At 30.9% G+C, this 20,599-nt stretch overlaps 1 protein-coding gene across 1 annotated transcript in view; it reads left to right on the top strand.

The window, feature by feature from the left end:
• LOC118203309 (nucleolar protein 56-like) overlaps positions 1-20,599 on the top strand; it is a 62,097-nt gene that overhangs the window by 11,714 nt on the left and 29,784 nt on the right. Inside the window, exons 4-8 of the mRNA XM_035375674.2 lie at positions 8,238-8,439; positions 11,290-11,477; positions 14,274-14,425; positions 14,569-14,669; positions 19,974-20,122. Coding sequence (XP_035231565.2) covers positions 8,238-8,439; positions 11,290-11,477; positions 14,274-14,425; positions 14,569-14,669; positions 19,974-20,122 — 792 coding nt within the window. The remainder of the gene's footprint in view (positions 1-8,237; positions 8,440-11,289; positions 11,478-14,273; positions 14,426-14,568; positions 14,670-19,973; positions 20,123-20,599) is intronic.

Below are 20,599 nucleotides of genomic sequence, written 5' to 3'. Positions count from 1 at the left end.
ATTTTTCGATTTCGCATGGTGGAAGGGCGGATGTTCTCAAACATGTGCGTACACAAAGACACAAGGACAACATGAATTATTTTGTAAAAAAATGAAAAATTAAATTTTTTCTTCTTAAACAAAGGACCAAAAAGTTATTAATGCAGAATGTCTGTTCTCTGCCTTTTTACTGAAGCACAACCTGCCACTGAATGCATCGGATCACACTGCATCTTTATTTAGAAAAATGTTTTCAGGTAGTGAAATCGCTAAGAAATACTCAAGTGCAAGGACCAAAACAGGTGAAATTGTAAAAGAAACGGGTTTGAAAAATAAATATGCAGTTATTGATTGCATTAAAACAGCTCCGCTCTGCCTCTTTCGGATGAACTGTATCCAATTGTTGTTTCTTTTTTTAATCCAGAGTCTTCAGAAATTGAGTGCAGTTTACTTTCTGTCCCCACTTTAGAAGGACATTCGACAGGCTTTAATATAGCACAGCTATTTATAAAACTTTAAAAGAAAATGCAGTCCCTCTAGATAATTGCTTAGCACTTGGTGCCGATAATGCACCAGTAATGGTAGGCTTGAAGACTCATGTTGCAGGTATCTTAAAAAAGGAAAATTCAGATTTGCAGATTATGAGGTGCACCTGTCACCTCTTAAATTTAGCAGCTGAGAAAGGGGCAGCTTCTTTACCAATAAATGTGGATGAACACATTGTTAATATTTATTATTATCTTGAAAGGAGTTTTTCTAAAAGGAAGGAAAAATTGAAACAGTTGCTTAATACTGAAATGAGAAAAATTTTGAAATGTGTGTAAATGCTGGCTGTCTTTAAAGAAATGCTTATCTAGAATCCTTGATCAATGGCACCCAGTTCTTGCATTTTTTAAAGAAGTAAATGCTTCTAGAGTTAAGGGCTTTATTGAAAACTATAAAATACCTAAAGTAAATGGAAATGTAGTTACTACTTCCATTGTTAAAAATAGGTTTGAGAAAAATAAAGTAATTTCTGCACCATTCAGCAATTCTACTGGCAGTTCTCAAAATAATACTGCAAAATATAAGTGTAAAGCTGATACAAATTTCTCTCAAAATAAAAAAAATTGCTCAACACGCGAAACATTTTCTGATTACTGTAAGTTTATCTTGTGAAGAACGAATAGTTATGTTTTTTTCTTTGAAACTTAACAAAGCTTTTTGCTTTTTTTTACAATTCATTTTGCCATCATTCTATGTTCTTAACACAGTTCTACAAAGCAGAATTCCATTAATTCATGTTTTGCAATCAATGATTTATAATTTGTTTAAAGACATTTTATCAAAGTTTGTAAAACCAGTCTGTGTTTTGTCTTGTAATTCTATATATGATGTGATTTATGTTGAAATAGAAAATCGGAAGAAAGATGAAGATTTTGGTAATAAGAGCTGCAACTACAAAAGTAGTGGAAGAACTTTCAGAAGAAGACAAAAATAAGTTTTATCTTCATGTTAGAAGTTACTTCTGTCGAGTATGTGATTACATACTTCATAAATTTCCAGTCAACGCTGAAGCGATTTTGCATGCTAAAGTTGCTGATATTTCTGCTTTAGCAAATGCATCTTTTTGTAATATAACATAGTTTTTGAACAGATTTCCTGTGTTACTTCATTTAGTCATGAAAGATGATGATATTGATGTTGCCACTGATAATATTGCAGCTGCAATTTTGCAGTTTATTATTAGTAAACTTTGATGAAGTTATAAAGTCAGCTAGGATTGACACCCAGTGAAGTTTAATTGGAAAACTGAAAGGTGCTGATGGAATTTTAAAATATAGTGAACTGTCTAGAATTATGTTGGCCATCTTGACAGTTCCCCATAGTAATGCAGAGTGTGAGAGGATTTTCAATGTTATGAAAACGAGGACTAAATTTAGATCTAATGTTAGTGATGACACATTAGAAAAACTTTTATTAATGAAAGCAGGCTTACGTGGCAATTGCTATGAACAAAATTGTGAAGTTTCTTAACGAAAGCAAAATCTACCACTGTTCATAACATTAGTATGAAAACTGATTAAAGTGTCTTTTTTTTTTTTTTTTTGTCCTACTCATGCAGCAATTACACATTAGTTATCCTTCTGAATGTTACTTTTAGGTATTGATTGCATGTGCAGTAAAATTTTTAGTTATTTATTTATTGCACTTGATTTGCATTGGAGTGCAAACTTTGTCATAAAACTTATAAACAAATATTAGTCAAGAAAAATAGTTGTCACCTACTTATAGTAATGAAATTAGATTCTCAATAGAGTAACTTGCTGAACTTGAATTAATCCATCATAAAAGAATATATAATATATTTTGGATATCATTACAACTGCAGATGTATGGTCTTTTAAGAATTTTAGATTGACAAGTTGTGATTTAATTGTTCAGGCATGACATGAGGATTGTTTCAAGTGACCACATGTCAAATGGCTAAACAGTTAAATAAGTGTTATACATTTTTTTGGTTTTCCAACATATAGAGAATATACATTTAAAGTATACATCTTGTTTATAAAACAACAAGGCTGCTTTGTTTTCTTATATGTCTGCATGTGGTAGCTTTTTTAGTGCATTTCAAAGGTTTTTGCTTTGTGTTTGCAACTTGCTTAATTGTTTCATGAAAGGGGTTAGTTAATTTCATATTATTTTGAAATGCAATAGGAAATAAATATATGAAATTAACAGAAATAATTGTATTCTCAGAAAAGAATAATTCATCAGATGGCAGTTTTTAATAAAATATAAAATAAAAAATGTACCTTGAAGACTCAAATATTTAGAGAAGAAATATTTAAAGCTATTGTAGACTATCATTTGTCCTAGCTTGCAACAAAAATGACCAAAACATGAAGCAAACAAATATGGCTAGCAAAATAGTGTTGATTTAATGGCTCATTTGTAGACTACCTGTTGTAGATGTTTGATTTGAAAAAAGGTAGAGTATCTCTGTAATTTAGTAATGCCAAACCACATAACTCGGTGATATGTGCAGATTAAAGAGTAATTAAAAAAAAAGAGTATAGATCTTGTGAAAAGCAGGAATTGAAAGTTTTCCTGCTTCCTGTAGTCATATTTAGGGCTGCTAGTTAATTGACTATAATTTAGATGCTTATTTTGGATCATTCCATAACTAATTTGTCAAGTAGACAGTTTCAATCACTTTTATTTATGTAAAAAATTCAAAGAAAATCCAAATATTTTTAATAGAGCCTTATGATAGGATACGATAAAAATTAATTGTGTGCATATTTGTAGAAGTTAATGTAAAATAAAAGCAAACTATGCAGAGGGTATTGAAAATTTAATAATTCTCTTTTTTGCTTAGAAACTGTACTCTATTAGAATGTTCTCAGAATATTTTTTTGTTAAATTAATATTTATTTTCTCCATATAAAAAATCAATTTGAGTTTTTTTTTTTTAACCTGTAAATTATTCTCTAAAATTATATCTTCATGTTTCAGAGAGGATATAGTGTCACATTCGTATGGTGCAACAAAAATAATTCATGTGTTAAAACTAACACTTTGAAATGTGTTAGTTTGTAAACAAAGTAAAAGATTAATTTTATAATATTGTTACGTTTTTGAAGTTATTTAGCTATTTCTAGTAGAATTTGTAATTTAAAATTGTTTTATATTCCAGTGCAATGCAGCATGAGACTTATGTGAATAGAAAACTATGCTGAGAAATTAAAAATACAGGAGCACACACATTTAATAAATAGATATTTTGTAATTGTACGCTTTTGCTTTCCAAAGAAAGGGGGGGGGAATCGAGAAAATACCAGAATATTCTCAGGCATTTGAAAAGCTTATAAAAGCTGCAGGAAAACATCTTAATTCAGTTGTTTACTTATTGCTGTTAATGATTGTAGCGAATTTGCAGTGATATCGGAATAGTTTCTCCATTTTGAATTAAGTTTTGCTGAACGTTTTAGTAGTTTAAAATATAACTATTGTGAGATATTGCAATATTGTACGAATATCTGAAGAAATTTAAGCATTTTATTTTATTTGTTGTGATAATAAATTTTATTCACTTTTCATCTGACTTGTGCATTCAATTTATTATGAACCCGTATGCATGCAATAATATTGGCATCACATTCTTAAAATTTGATATAATATGTTTTAACATCAAATCTAGAGTTGGGAAAATTTTTAGTTATTCGTAAATGATAAATCTAGTTTCTCTGTTCTTTTCTTAGAGAAAGCAGTTATTGATTATTATTCATTACATTTTCTCAATATAATTTTTATCTCATCTCTTTCAATTGCACTATAAATAATCTTGCAGCTGAACTTTTTTAAGCCCATTTGTAACAAAAAATTGCTGTTTAGACTGTTATGTTTCTAGTCGGTCTGGTGTTAATTCTGGATTAATTCATTTGAATTTTCCTTGAAAACATGGGGAATTTAATAATTACAGTTTAAAAGGAGAATTATTAAATGTTTTTAACGTATCTTTGCTGAGCAATGAAGAATGTGAGGCATAAGTCATCTTTTACGATCACTTTTCTAATTTTCCCTGAAGCAGATGATGTTTTTTAAGAGAAACCACATTCATTCTATGATTGTATCTTTTTGGGACCTTGCAGAATTTTGCTGCATTGTTAAGAACTTAATACTGTAGAATTTTAGAATTCACAGTTCGCTTCAACTCTGCTCCAACACTGTTGGCAAAATATTTCCTAAGCTATTTTGAAAACAAGCTAGTGAGTTGAATATCCAAAACAAGTCTTATGGGGAAACAGTTAAATAAGTTCTCTTGCAATCTCAAGCCATTAAAATTTTTCTTCGTTTCTTTATTTTGTTTGAATGAATGTTTCTACCTGTTTTGATCGGATGTTTATGTAATTACGGTCTTTCCTTTTTTTTTTCACCTGTTCTTTTTGCAGTTCCTGTGAATAGAGTAAATGGAGTGAATAATTAGGAGGTGAATGTTTGAGAAAGAAATTTGAATTTCCTAAAATGTTTTGCTATTGACAATTATAAAATGTGATCTGAAACTGCGTCATAAAAGATGCAGTTAAGTGGTAATGGCTATAACACTAAATGTTGTGCTGCATTCTGATCTCTTGAAGGCCAGTTTGAGTTGTGTCATGGGATGTCTAAACAGTATGTTATATGCTTGAAATATTTAGGAGTGCATAATAAACACATTATTTCAAGATTTGTTTGGTAATAATTTCAATTAATGTTTGTATTTATTGTTACAGACCGAGTAACACTTGAGACCAAAGGTAAGAGATATTTGTAGTGTAATTTAAATATATATGTATTTAATTCATTAAAACTAAAGGCTGGAAATGTGTAGGTTAATGAGAACATTGGGTAATTTGGTTGAAACAAGTTAACTATTTTCATTGATACTGTTAATATTTAATTTTTGAAAATAATTTTACTATTGTTTAAAAGTATAAGAATATATATGCATTCATAAATGCATGATTAATAATGATAAATTTTATTAGCTTGGGTTCTGAGACTTTTTAACCCTTAGCGTTTTGTTAGCTTCGTTAAGGGACCATCCAGCATTTCTTCCACAGCTCCGTAGGCTGCACTGTGGAGCCAAATGTTTTTAGCTCCATTGGCCCCGCTACGGGGGCCATCCGACATTTGTTCAGCAGCTCCATAGGCTCTGCTGCGGAGCCAAATATTTTTAGCATGATTATGCTTAAGATGATGTGGTGTCGTCGGCGTTGGCTACTGTTATCTGTAGTTAAAACATGCTCAGTCTGTGTACTGTTACAATTAAACCATTTCTTGACCTTTTTTTATGGTTAGCAACATGGAGAAAAATAATTATTATGATGCGAATTTACAGTTGAATTGTAGTGAAGACGTGTTTCAAGTGTTAAAAGATATTGAGAAAGACAATGTTGATTATAATTCTGTCACTACCAAAGAGATGACGAATGAGAATTATTGCAAGTGAAGATAAAGATTCACAGGAAGACTTTGATGTGACACTTCCCCAGGTAAACCCAGAATGCACATGTGAGATTGTTTCCAAAGATGTCACACAGTGGGGAATTACAAAATTTAAAATTCTTTCATTTACAAGAAAAAGTGCATATGTATAAAATAAATAAAATTAAAAGCATTCACAAGCACGTGCAATTCTTCTCACTTACAATAAGACTCCGTTTCACTTGTTCTGCTGCAAAAATGTGCCAGAGTTGCTGGTAGGCAATAGCATAAATATGTGCAGAATGTTAAAGGTTAAATTTTGTTCCACATAAATACGAATAAAACATGTATGTAACATCATAAGAGCATTTCTTATCAATACTTAAGCCATATTACATTCTTTCTGAACATTCATTTAAATCTCTTATGTAAAAACTGTACCACTATAGTGTAAGTCTATTCTAGTGATACACTATTGTCTATTCTAGTGATACACATACCATAGTCTGAGAACTAGTTCATTTGTAAACTGCAAAAAATGAAGCTTGCAAGTTTCCTTTGGACCATCAGTTTGACTACTGTGTCATAGCTGATAGGCATGAAACATGGTCTAATAAAAAAGTGGAAAAACAATAAAGAGTTTTGAAAAATGTTATGAACAATTTAAAATGTACTAACTTAACTGTATTCCAGAAACAAGATGTCTTTACTGAGAATTATATTTTTTTCGTTAACACAAAATGTGCTTGGAATGGCTGCTTTTATTAGAACTGTTTATAAGGTTCATCTAGAAAATAAAACCTGTTTAGTTATACAAAATGAAAAACAATATTTATTGGAAAAAATTTTGTTACACCCATGAAGCTTTCTTCACTTCTCTACATAATCATCTCTAATACTTAAACATTTGTTTTATCTGGTCACAAGCTTCAGAATTTCCATGTTATAACTCTTCTGCTACTAGTTCATTAAGCCAAGTGGTCACTGCATTCTCCAAATCTTCATCACTTCCAAAATGTTTACCACCCAGAAACTCTTTCAGCTTAAGGGAAAGGTGAAATTTGCCAGGAGCAAGGTCTGGACTGTAGGGTAGATGATCAAAAATTTCCCCTCCAAGTTGATCCAGCAATTCTTGAGTTGCAGCAGCAGTGGGAGGGCAGACATTGTTGTGAAGAAACACAATTCCTTCACAAGGTATTCTTCGCCTCCTGTTTTGAATGACTAGCTGTAGTTGTCTTGAAGTCTGACAATAATGATTTGCATTGATTGTAGTGCCTTTTGACACGAAATCCACCAAAAGAGCACCTTTATAGTTCCAAAGAGGCTGCCATAACCTTTTTTGTTAAGAGAGTCTGTTTGAATTTTCTTGATTGTTTAGATGATATGGGTGATTGGCACATGCTGTTTGGGGTGATGTGAGACATCCAGGTCTCGTCATCAATCTCAATCTGATCAAGAAAGGTGTCTGCATCTGTGTGATGTTGTGTCAAAAATGTCAGTGCTGAGCCTGTTCTCTGAGTTTTATATTGGTCACTCAATTGCCGTGGAACCCATCATGCACAAATTTGGTTTTAGCTGAGGTGTAGCGATACAATTTAACAGAACAAAGAATGAGAAAATATCTAGAAACACAATGTGCAATTCGTTGGGAGTTACACATTTGTCTTGCAAGATTCTGTTCACTGCAGTCTTCAGGTCTGGCAGCAGAAGAATATAACATGGGAATTCTGAAACTTGTGAACAGATATGACACAAGTTAAAATAGAAGTGGTAATTATGTAGAGAAGTGAAGGAAGCTTCAGTTATGTAACAAAATAATTTTTTTTCCCAACAAATATTGCTTTTCATTTTGTATAACTAAACATTCTTTAATTTCTGGAGTTCCTTCATATTTAGCTATTCCATCATCTGAAACTTGGTAATTCTAGCTGATTTTCTTTTCTTTTCTTTTTTTCTTTTCTTTTTCTTTTCTTTCTTTTTTTTTTTTTTTTAAAATCTGTGAAACTCATAAATTTTGTTTCTAGTTGTGTTGAAAGCCCTAAATCAGGCAATATTATAATATTCATATTCTTCTTAATGAAATTCTTCTTAACTGAAAAATGTATTAAAATTATTTATTATATGTATTTCTGCTGTTACTTTTATTTGGTAAATCATGCTTTTTCATAAAAAATGACATTTTCATTACTGAAAAGATGTAGTTTAAGACATATAATGCTTTTGTTAAAAAAATTTTTAAATGTGAAGTATTAAATTTTCCTTAAATTTTCAGTACATTGTCAGTTGAAGAATTTAAACTTTCATTTTAGGAATTAGATTCCATTTTCATAAATTAGTGAAAGGTTTCAAAGATCTTAGTGCTGTCCAGAGATCTGAGTTAAGATTAGGACATGAATATTCTAGATATCAAGTTAAATATAGTTTTACTAAATCTACTGAATCATTTATATCAACCATGAGTTTAAATGATGCATTGGAAAAGGATATTAATACACTTGTGACAAGATTGCGGTAAGTTAAAATTTTCATATGTGTTTAAATGTTATATATTTAAATTTAACATTAGTGTTGTGGAAAAGTTTTGTACCTACCTGTACCTTTTTTACTTTGTACCTTTTTTTAATAATTACTAAATTTATTTAATAGGTTATAAGAAATGCATCATGAATGAAACTTCCTTTAAAGAAAGTGTTTAACACATCTTAAGCAAGTGCACTCATCTGAAACTCTCATGACATAGCAAAGGCTTTTTTGCAGTTGGCACACAAAATTACTTCATGGTGAAACCATTGTCCTTTAAGGGGTTAAAAAAATAAAATCACTTTCTTGAAAATCCAGAATTTAATAATATTTTAAAGTATTTCAAAGCACTTTGCTTTATGCAAAGGCAAATTGCAAAATTCACACATATACTGTGTTACACTCCATATTTATTTTTGGTGCTGCACACATGACCGTTGCAACATATTTTTGTTTCCCTAGTTCCCATGATGGGTTATATCCCTAGTCTACCTGTAGAATCTTACTTTATTGCCTTTTTCCTAATGCTGAATGTAAATGGTTTATATAGTGTTGAGGAGCAACTGCAGGAGATGAGTATGTTGCCCCTCTCAGTAGAAAGAAACTTCAAATCACAGCTGAACTTGTGGCAATCGAGCAACTGCAGGAGATGAGTATGTTGCCCCTCTCAGTAGAAAGAAACTTCAAATCACAGCTGAACTTGTGGCAATCGAGTTTCTTGCTGCAGGGCAATGGATTTCCAAAACATTTTGTAGAAGGACTGTATGTCCATAGATCTGTTGCATGTGTCCCATTGTTCAGACAACAATGTACCACCTGTTGTCATGAGCATTGCAGTTGGACTGAGCAGAACTGCACTTGTGTAATATTCTGTTACTCAGAAATGAATTTAATCGTTTCCACTTAAAATCTGCTAAGTAATTCAAAGGGATAAAAATACAAGTTGAAAGAACCTCCATCCTATGACCAAACAGAGTTTCTATGTGTCAAAATAAAAAAAAAAAAAGTTTATTATTTATAATTTTAAAAATTTATGTAATATTTCTGTGTCATCTTCTTTTTGTCGTGATTTTATTTTGTAATAATTTTTAAATTTAACAATTTATAATCTCCTAGCCTTATTTTCTGTTTCCTTTTTGCTTCTTAATCCCTCTCTGGCAATTATTTATTGCTGAAATTCAGTTTATGTAAAATTAAGGTACTTAATTTATCATTCTGTTTCTAAATAGTAGTACTGTTGACTGACAGTTTTCTAGCCAGTGATGGTATTGTTTGCGTAATGAAAGTAGTTTCCACACTGAACGTTCAAGTTTTGTTTTCTTTGCAAAAGTTGTCAAACTGCAATTTACATTTATTCTTTTATTAATTTCAGAGAAAAACTACTAAGATTTGTAATTTGCTATCAATAGAGGAGATGCAGTACATGTGTAATTAATAATATATAATTTGGCTACTGGAAAAGCAGTATGAAAATTTCTATGATATGGTATTTCAAATATGAAAAATGGCATTTCTAGCTGAGAGCGGGGGGAGTGTTTAAAAAAGGTATATAATGAAGGATTTAAAAAATTTTTAAAACCAGATCTCGATATTATTTGCTCATAAGAGCAGTACCATGCTTAACAACAGAACTTGGATTTTTGTTTTTTAAACAACATTTTTAAATCACTTATTTGATGCACATTTGATTTCACAATGCTACATATTTTATGGTCATTTAAAAAAAATTAATTATATTGTCTTTGAAGCCAGAATATGTAAATATACATAAATTGTATTTTCACTGTCTAAGCCAGGGATTTACAAACAGGCAGGAGTGTGAGATAATGTTTAAATTTTTTGTGTAAAATTAATTAATCATTTAAAAAATCACACACAACATTGGTGCACATGCAAAACATATTTTCTGTCATTTGATATGTATTTTAAAGGAGGAGAACTGAAAACTTCTGAAGCATGGATTATAAATCCATATTCTTTCAGTCTAGATGATATATCAGATGGCAAAGAACTGAAGAAAGATCTTTCAGAAATGCACACAAATCATGGTCTTGAAACATGGTTTGGAAGCAGTACATTGGAACAATAGTTGAGTTCATGCAGTAAATACATTCCTAAAATTTATTCGAAAGGCACTAAATGACTATGCCACTGTGATAACATACTTATGTGAATCTGAATATAGTGCCCTTTTGTCACTCAAAATAGAATTCAGAAAATGCTTGGATGGATAAGCAGATAAACCAACTGCTATTAATAACAAATTGTCACAATTTGAAAGACTTGTATCCAATAAACAGAAACAAAAGGGTTTTTTTTTTTTTTTTTTAAAGCAAATGCTGATTTTTTTTTTTTTTTTTTATTTTTCTTTTTTAGAAATTTTGTTGATGTTGAGGTTGCGAAAACATATTAAAAATTTTTCACGAGTGCGAAACATGAAAGAAGATGGAAAACTGTGGTCTAAACCAGAGGTTCTCAATCTTTTGAACAACACATACCATCTAAACAAAAATTGAAAACCTTTAGTACCACCACTACAAAGTAACTACTACCACCACCACTCTTGAACAAAGCTCAGATCACATAAATTTACAAGTGTTAGAGAAAAAACAGTCAGGATGTTGGGGTTTTAATTTTTGAATTTCATATTTAAAAGTACTTTGCTTCTTTGCATACCACCTATTTTTCTCTTGCATACCACCTGTTGAGAACCCATGGTCTAAACTATTTATATGCTCTATGTGTAATGTATTGGGTTTTTTAGCTTGATTTTTCTATTACATCTTCTTTTGTTAAGTATATATGCTTAAAATTTATTATATGCATTATTTTTCATTTCAGTAAATGGTACTCTTTTCATTTCCCCGAACTTTCAAAAATTGTACCACAAAATGTTTCATTTGTAAAATGTTGCAAAATTATCAAAAATCGGAAAGATATGCGAGAAGATATAGAGGAACAGCTTCAGAATGTGCTGATGGATTCTGATAAAGTTCAGGAAATTTTAGATGCTGCACATTGTTCTATGGGTATTGTATACTCTTAATCATTGTTGTTAATTATGTATTACTGTGTGAGAAGTTGTGTTAATTATGTGTTACTATATTTTTAGAAGTGCCACCATATTAAGTTATTAGAAGGAAGTTAACAGTACTTTCCATTGCAAAATGAAATAACTCGTAGTAATTTTTTTTTTTAAGTTCTTTTGCTATATTTGGCACCTAGACAAGAGTCGTTCAATCTAAAAGTTAATTTAACTGATAAATTTTCTTGTTATTTCTTACTTGGTCAGGCTATATGGTAAAATTAAAAAGCTTAACGAAAAAAAAAATGCATCCTCAGCATTCATGGATTGCATTGTCTAGCTATAAATTTTATGGTCTTTCTATGTGCAATTGAATTTCTTTTAGGTCTTCCATGAAACGATCCACACATTCCTAGGTATGTAAGTTAATTTGCCATAATCAATTATATGACTATTGTAAAATGTCTGAGTTTTTCTTTTTTAATGTTTTTTGATTGCAGTTTCGTGTAACTGTGTTATGAATTTCTCATGGCCACTGCTTTGGCCCTAATTTAATCCACTGTTTGGTAGAAAAAATTCTTATTTGCTTTGTTACAAAGTTCAGAGTTGGTATTCTTTTGTAAATTGTTGACATAAAAAAAAAAAAGAAATTTATGCATCTTTTGCTCATAGACATTCTGAGCAAATTTTCATTCTGGTCTTCACACTTTTCGTAAAACAGAAGTTCCAGATAAGCAAGGCTTTAAAAATAAGTTGCCTTTTATGTCTCTTGTCTTTACTCTTTTATGTTTTTGGGGCAGTTCTTTCATAGATCCTTGATCATTGTCAAAACAGACATACCAATTTAGCTTTAAACTGAGTGATTGAGTTTTTTCCTCCAGGTTTGGCTACCATACCTTTTTACTTTATGCTGCTTGTTTTGTCTTTGGCATGTGTGCATTCATCTTTGTGCTTTGTGCACATGGCAACAATAGGATGAAGTTCAAACTGTGTAGTGTAGCTTTATTGCCATGCTCCTTGGCAAACTAAATCACTTTTAGTTTGGAATTTTCAGGATAGGAAATGTAAATCTTTTTTTCCCATACATTTTTATGTTTATGCAAAATAAAAATATATGGGAAGAATAATGCACAGACCAATTAAAATAATAGTAAACAGCAGCTAAGACTATATCTCAGGGAGATTAATAGGTCACATTTGTAGTTTGCAGTTTTTGCTTTATACATGCAATAGAACATTGCAATCCATTGGATGTTGGTCTAAGGCTTGCTGTTCTTAAAGTTATGAGGAAGTGAGCAATTTATTAATATCTCTAATACAGTCAAAAGTTGTTAATCCGGACTCGTCGGGACTTCGGCGATTCCGGATTATCGATTTTTCCGGATTATAGATCATCAGTTTAAATCTGGTAAGATGGCATGCAGAAATTATAAAATTAAAAATATGAAACCATAATTTATGAAATAAAGAACAATTATGATCTAAAGGGTATCAAAATTTACAAAAAAAAAAAAAAAAAAAAAAGCTTAATATTTATTTGTTTACTTTATTAAACATTTCTTTAATGTAAATTGTTTAAGTTGCTTAGTTTTATGTGATACTACTTTCTCTTTAATTCTATAAACAGACATAATTTCTTGTTTTCTGAACAAGAAATTATGTCTGTTTATAGAATTAAAGAATAACAAGAATAAGAATGTTTATAAGAATGTTTATAGAAATTATGTACAAAGTTCCACTGTTCAAGTCCTATAATTGCTGTGTCGAGAATACCGACTAATTTGTCAATCGAAATTTTTTCATATTCAATAACCTCTGTGTTACTTTCTTCACTATTGGAAGCGAATTATAATGACGAGGAATTTGATTTAAATCATATCAAAGACGGATTACATCGAGATAAAAAACTACATTTAGTAGGAATTGTAAGCCAAATAAAATGAAAACATCTGCCCTGAAGATAAGGATAGTGCTGACAGATCAACTTCCAGTTCATTGCGCGCCGCGACGCCCCCCCCCCCCCCCGCACAGCAGCGTGAAATTGATAAACAGATTTCGGAATGGTTAGAGAAACAAAGGATATCCCTTTATCCACTTTTTGCAGCAATTCCACTTTTTGTTTGATGGACATTGAAACATACTTTCGCTTTTAGATCCTTTGGGAGCTCCAGCATCGGAAATTCTATTTGACATAATCGAAAGTTCAAGCTTTTATAAAATTGCTGTAACAGTCTGCAAAAAATAATAAGCCAGATCCAATTTGAAGATTAAGGAACAACGCAATCTGCAACATTAACTGAGATAATTAGATAATTTTAGCTTATACCATCCGTTATACATTAAACACGCGTGCATAAACGTATTATGCGCATGCGCACACGCATATGCGCAGCCGTAAAGGTCTTACGCGCATGTGTAAACGCCTATGCACAAGCATCAATGCAGCGCATGCGCAGAAAGTTTGTAGCTTTGAGGTCCGGATTATAGATCATTCCGAATTATGGGTGTCCAAATTAACAACTTTTGACTGTACTATCCATGTGCAAGAAAATGCTTAATTTTTTCAGAGAAAAAGGGTTCCTTATATATGTTAAAAACAGTAAGTAAAATAAATTCTAAAGAAATAAGGAAAAGTTTTTACTATTGTATTTGCTGAATATTTTAATCTTTGTTAAAAGATTGGGAGTGGAGGAAAGAGATATGTAAAAATGTTTAAAATAGTGCTGAAAAATGAAAATCTTTTTATTCATACTGTTCTACCATAAAAAAAAAATGTTTCATTCCTTAATTTCTATTATAGGTATGGAAGTAGCTGCATGTGATATTGAAAATATTGAAAATCTGGCAGATAGGATACTTTCTCTCATTAAGCGGCATCAAGATCTGGCAGAGTATGTGAAATTCAAAACTCGTAAAGTGGCTCCAAATACTGCTTCGCTGATGGGAGAGAATGTAAGATTTATTTAATTTTTGAAAATATTAACCTAAATCATATAATTGACTTAATTGACACTGAACATTAATTAAAGATTATAATTATTGATATTTGTGTGTCTATAAAAAGAGATAAAAATTCTGTTTGAATAATTTTTCAGATAACTGCGCGTCTAATTACTCAGGCTGGTAGTTTGACAAATTTAGCGAAAATGCCGGCTTCAACTGTTCAGATTTTGGGAGCTGATAAAGCTTTATTCAGGTAATGAAAAAAGTATTATGTTACACAGATATCAAATTATTCTTAGGAAGATATTTGATAAAGGATTATTTTAATATAAGACCTACATGACCAGTTGCAATTCCATCTGGCACTGTTGCAACGTGTGCAGATATAGCCACATTTAATTCATTCTTTTAGCTAGAAATCATCCAGATTAATTAAACAATATTTATTACAAATGGTTCATGTATTTAAGTATTGGAATTCTGCATTTTAACCTAGACACATGAAGATCTTTAAAATATATATTGGGTCAACTACATACAGTTCCACCCCTGCAGGTATGGTATTTGTTTTCTTGGAAAATCTGGCAGCTATTTGGTATGCATTTGTAAGCTGTTTGGTATGCTATTTGGTAAGCATAAAAGGTATATTGTTGTTCAAATAATTGGAGTATCTTTCTGTTTCAAGTATATTGCCACCTCAGAGACTCATTTTATTGTAATTTCACAATCTAAGTTAGCTGTAAGAGTTACTCGAAGTTAGAGAAAAACTGTATTATATTTTCTAAATAATTTTAAAACAATCTCATTATATAAACTGTAGGAGTTTATTTTAATGCTGAAAATTTAGGATTTTTCAATTCAACTTTAATAAAACCACATTTTATTTTTAATACAAATAATTAAAAAAATTTTACTGGCCTCAAGGGCTATTGAATCAGAAGATAAAACATTGCATAAGTGATTTTAAACACTTATTCTGAAATACATAAATTTAGATTTTAAAATATTAGTAATAATGAAGCTAGCAAAAGTTACATCATATAAAACTTAAGTAGATAATGCAAATACCATATATTACACTGAATTTGTATTCCATGTATGATACTTCTAAATAACATTTAGAATGGTAGGTTTGAAAACACCAATGCCTGTCTGAAGCAAAAGGTTCTTGAAAGGGGCATTTTTATTGAATGAATCTATTCCTCAAAGAGATAGAGCCTTGCATTATATTTAAATAAATTAAATAATGAAGAATCTGCATGAATGTTTGTATGTTTCTTGCATTGTGAAAAACAGTGGTACCTAGAGACATCAAAGTTTGAATGACACAGTCCTCCAACTGAACATGAACACTTGGATTTTTTTTTTTTTTTTTTTTTTTTTTGAATTTTGAATTTGAAATTTGTTCTACTTTCTATTTCATATTTTGTAAAACTTTAACACATTTTTGATTAAGAAACTCAACAGTTTCAAAGCACTGCATTAACCTTGCGTGCATCATCAAGCATGGATATTTTATCGCAAGGTTTCTTACTGGTATTATGTTAGTAGTGTAGCAATTCAAAGATGTTAATGTCTAATGGTTGTTTGCATTGAATGACTGAATGTCTTTATCACTTTTCAAATCCCATTTTGAATCCCCCATGGGGAAAAAAATGCCCTCTTGGATGCCATATAAAACCTGAAAGCTTTCAGATTTTTATTATTATTTGTTTTTTTAGAATTGCGGTTAAAGTATTAGACAGAACTGTCATTTCTTTCAGATTTCTTTCAGATGATTTTATTTAGTTCACTTATAGTGTTTTCCTTATGGGTGGAATTCTGTTACTGATTTTTAACCTACCTCCTGATAAGCTATTGATTTCAATTTGTACACACACTGTGTCTGAATGACAATGTAATATGGTGAAGCAGTTTTTCAAAATTCAATTTAGATGTTTACTTAAATTCAGTATTTAAAGAATATTTTGGACATATCTTTGTTTAACGAACAAACTGAGAATATCAGAATTTTACTGTTTACCATTATGCAATTTAATTCCTGATTTTTTTGGCGAATTTTTAAAAATCACTCAGTTTTTAGACTACTTTATACTTATGCTTTTAAAATTCTAACATCTAAAAATGTATGGAATATGAAGTTTTGAAATTTTCACAGATTATAAAACAAATGTCCCCCCCTCTTTTACAACAAAAATTATGATTAAAAAAAATTTACATATTAATGCGAAGACCAAAATTACTTTTATGGTAAAAAAAGTATCTATTACATGCATATTCTGTGTTTCAACTGTATTAAGACAATCGATAAACTTAGTTACAAATGGGTCTTTTTTTTTATTGTGGTGGAAACTTTATAGTGATCACTTTGAGAAAGAATTTGAAACATTGTTCCTTAGTGACTTTGCGGCAAAATAATGTATTTCTGCAGAAATTTCACATCTGTTTCTTTTATTATAGGAAAATCCTGCAAGCAAAGATTTAAAAATAGAGTTTAAGACAAAATATAAGCTTAATTTTTCTATAAAAGTCATTAGAAAAGGGAATAAAACAAAAAGAATGCATATGAAAATGGTGACTTTGGTAACTGAATATTTGTCATGAGTACAGTTGCTTTAATAATTGTTATGCATGTTGTTACCAGAGTTTTGTAAATTCTGAAGCTTTGGCAATTTCTACTAAGATAGTTGCAATAATACTTAAATACCAAAAAAGTATTAATTGAGCAATTTTCAACATTTCTTAAAAAAATTGTGTTGCAGTTTAAGGTTAATTAAAAAGCATTTTGATTTTGCCATCTGGACACATTTGATGACAAAGTTTGCTGTTGCATCAGGTTCTTCTATTTACAATAAAATTAATGTAAAATTCCTTACCTGCTGCATCTTCAGTGTTCTCGACGCCAGGCTTCTAATAATCACGTTTTCCAGTAAGAGTTTCTATTACAATTAGCAGGCCATCTTGTCTTTTAATTATTTATTGAAATAAAAAGCTAATATACACTATTTACAATGTAGGTGATAATTATTTTAAGACAGTACATTTTTAGTTCTGAGTCTTTACGCTCCTCAGAGCGGTTCCAATCTCGACTGCTTCTCGGAACTTAATTACAGCAAAAGTAAAGGAAGAGATGCCCGCCACCTAGTGGCAAGAATGTGACATCCTCCCACCTTTTGATTTTACCTCGATAAGATGGGAAAATCAAAACAAAATTTATCAATAATTAAACAAAAATTCAAGTACAACTTTCACAAATATGAAAAGTAACTAATGCTCTAAAATTAATACTTACAAAGAAGGATTACACATCTAAACATTTTCTACATTACATTCAAACCATATCCAGATAACATGTTCCAATTGACAACTGTTAGGACAATTAAATTTCTAAAATACTGAAAAGAAACAAAAATTAGTATAGCAATTTAAAAATATGTAACAGGTTTTACAGTTTTACGTCCATATCTAGTTTGATAGTTCATATCACTGTCACACTTATCGGCAGAGTTTTTTCTGTTCATGGTGAAGTCACTAAACAAGTTAGGTCTATCAAGTTCGAGATGATAAATACGTTTCACAGGTCTTAGGAGTTCACCCGTTGCAGTTTTCACTTTGACAACACGTACTTCGTTGTCTTTCCCAGGATATAGTTCTACAACACGACCTATTGGCCAATCTATTCTCTTCTTGTTGTCGCTGCCGACAAACACCAAGTCATTTTTGTTGATAGTCCGAGTAGATCGTTTAGATGGTTTTTGCACTAGGATAGCTAAATATTCATCACGAAATCTTTTGCGAAAATGTTCTCTTACGTTCTGCAAGAACTTGTATCTTTTTGTCAGATTGATGGTATCCAGGTAGTCTAAGTCTGGTACTCCGATGTCGTGCACATTTTGTAGAAACATTGAAGGAGTTAGTGCCGTAAGATCATTTGGATCTTCTGAAAGGTACGTAAGGGGTCTTGAGTTGATTACTGATTCGATATCACAAAGTATAGTCAACATTTCCTCATAAGAGACACAGGACTTGCCGAGAACATTTCTCAACATCTTCTTCACTGTTTGTACCAACCTCTCCCACCAACCGCCCCACCATGAAGCAGTTGGGGGATTAAACTTCCACTGTATTCTCATACTAGTTGAATGACATTCTATTTCTTTCTTAATTTATCTACTTCAGCCATTATCTTTCTTAGATTCAAACACTTACACAAAAAATATACGTCTCATGAAAAACAAATATTTAACTCTTACTTAGAAAACAAAATTATTCTTTTGCTGAATACTTCAAGAACAAGTATTAAAATCTTCAATTTTAATATTCAGCTTTTGAATTCACTTTATTAGAACTTTTCAAAAAACCTGGCGTCCCTGTTCGGGCGCCAAAAAAATGTTGCATCAGGTTCTTCTATTTACAATAAAATTAATGTAAAATTCCTTACCTGCTGCATCTTCAGTGTTCTCGACGCCAGGCTTCTAATAATCACGTTTTCCAGTAAGAGTTTCTATTACAATTAGCAGGCCATCTTGTCTTTTAATTATTTATTGAAATAAAAAGCTAATATACACTATTTACAATGTAGGTGATAATTATTTTAAGATAGTACATTTTTAGTTCTGAGTCTTTACGCTCCTCAGAGCAGTTCCAATCTCGACTGCTTCTCGGAACTTAATTACAGCAAAAGTAAAGGAAGAGATGCCCGCCACCTAGTGACAAGAATGTGACATTTGCCATCTTGGTACACGTAATGTTGATATTAATTTTTTCATTTTAACTCAAGTAAAATATTCATTGTAACACTTATTACATTCATTTTTCAAAACAGAAAATTTAAAGTGATTTCTTCATTCTTTGTAGGACAATCAATTATTTTTATTTTATAATTTTCGTATAATTTACTGCTTGTGTTTTAATAATGACTAAGAATTTCATCATTGATAATGTGCAATTCAAACTAAGGCTGCGTTCAGACGACGGCGTGATATAAAATTGTAGATGAATTCTGGAAATCGAATTATTTAAACTAATATTCTCATTAAACTATATGATAAATCATTTTTCTTCTTTTAGTGCATTAATGGTCATATCCATTTTAAATAAAAGCTTATTGTATAAAAACCTTTTTTTAATTGTATTTTATTTTACCAACACTGGTTTTTACCCCCTGCAGTTTCTTAACACTTTATTAAACTCAGTATTTTTAGATGAAAAGTTTAATATATGCATTATAAATTAAACCCATGAGCAACATATACAGTTAATGTCTGGTTAATATATACTAAAGATATTTTATCACACGTTTTAAAGGCTAGGGATGGGGAAATGAGCTTTGGTAGGAAATAAGTAAAAGAAAAGTATAGAAAAGTGTTCAGTGTGACTACATATCCCACCTTCTTATTGTAACACAAAAGTGGTACATTTTACAAATTTTGCAAAAAGTGTCATTTTAAATGTAAATATTATGGGTACTTTGATGTTTTGGTACTTAGTTACATTTCATGTAATGTATTAAAATCTTTTTCTTCCTTCTGTGTGCTAAATTTTGTGCATTTTATAGAGCTGTGAAGAGGAAAGGAAGCACTCTTAAATATGGCTTGATTCAAGTATCTCCCTTCATTGGAAAAGCTGACAAAATTAATAAAGGCCGTTTATCCACATTCTTAGCTAACAAGTGCTCTCTAGCAGCACGAGCAGATTGCTTTAGTGGTAAGCTGTTTTAACTGTTTCTAACCAATTAATATAATATGCATTTTCACTTGGAACTCGTAAATATATATTTTTGTATATCCTGTAAGGAAGTTTTAAAGAACTCTCGCCATTTTTGAACGAACAACCAACTTTATTTGTCAAAACTTACAGAATAACTGAAAAACATTTTTTTAAGCATGCGCATCGTCTGCAGATGTTCTTTGCGGATAATCATCTGCTGTAATTTGCATTTCTTAGTGGAACTACATTGCTGGCCACCCAAATTGATATCACAACAAAATTTATTTAGTAGATAACATGTTGACCAAGTATCAAATTATTAAATTTATAGACTTCTGGGAAGTGTGGTTCCTTTCAGAATCAGTAGCCAGAGTAGCTGCCATTATTGGAGATCACCGCTGCCACGTGCCTTGGCATTGATTCAAAGAGACTTTGGATGTGTTCTTGGGGTGCAGCAGACCAAGCAGCTTCCAC

This window comes from Stegodyphus dumicola, chromosome 5 (assembly GCF_044657685.1).
Source record: "Stegodyphus dumicola isolate Sdum_Otavi_A_Nest chromosome 5, ASM4465768v1".
NCBI classification, from domain to species: Eukaryota; Metazoa; Arthropoda; class Arachnida; order Araneae; family Eresidae; genus Stegodyphus; species Stegodyphus dumicola.
The sequence above is the reverse complement of the archived record's forward strand: the minus strand, read 5'-3'. Positions and strand labels throughout refer to the sequence as shown.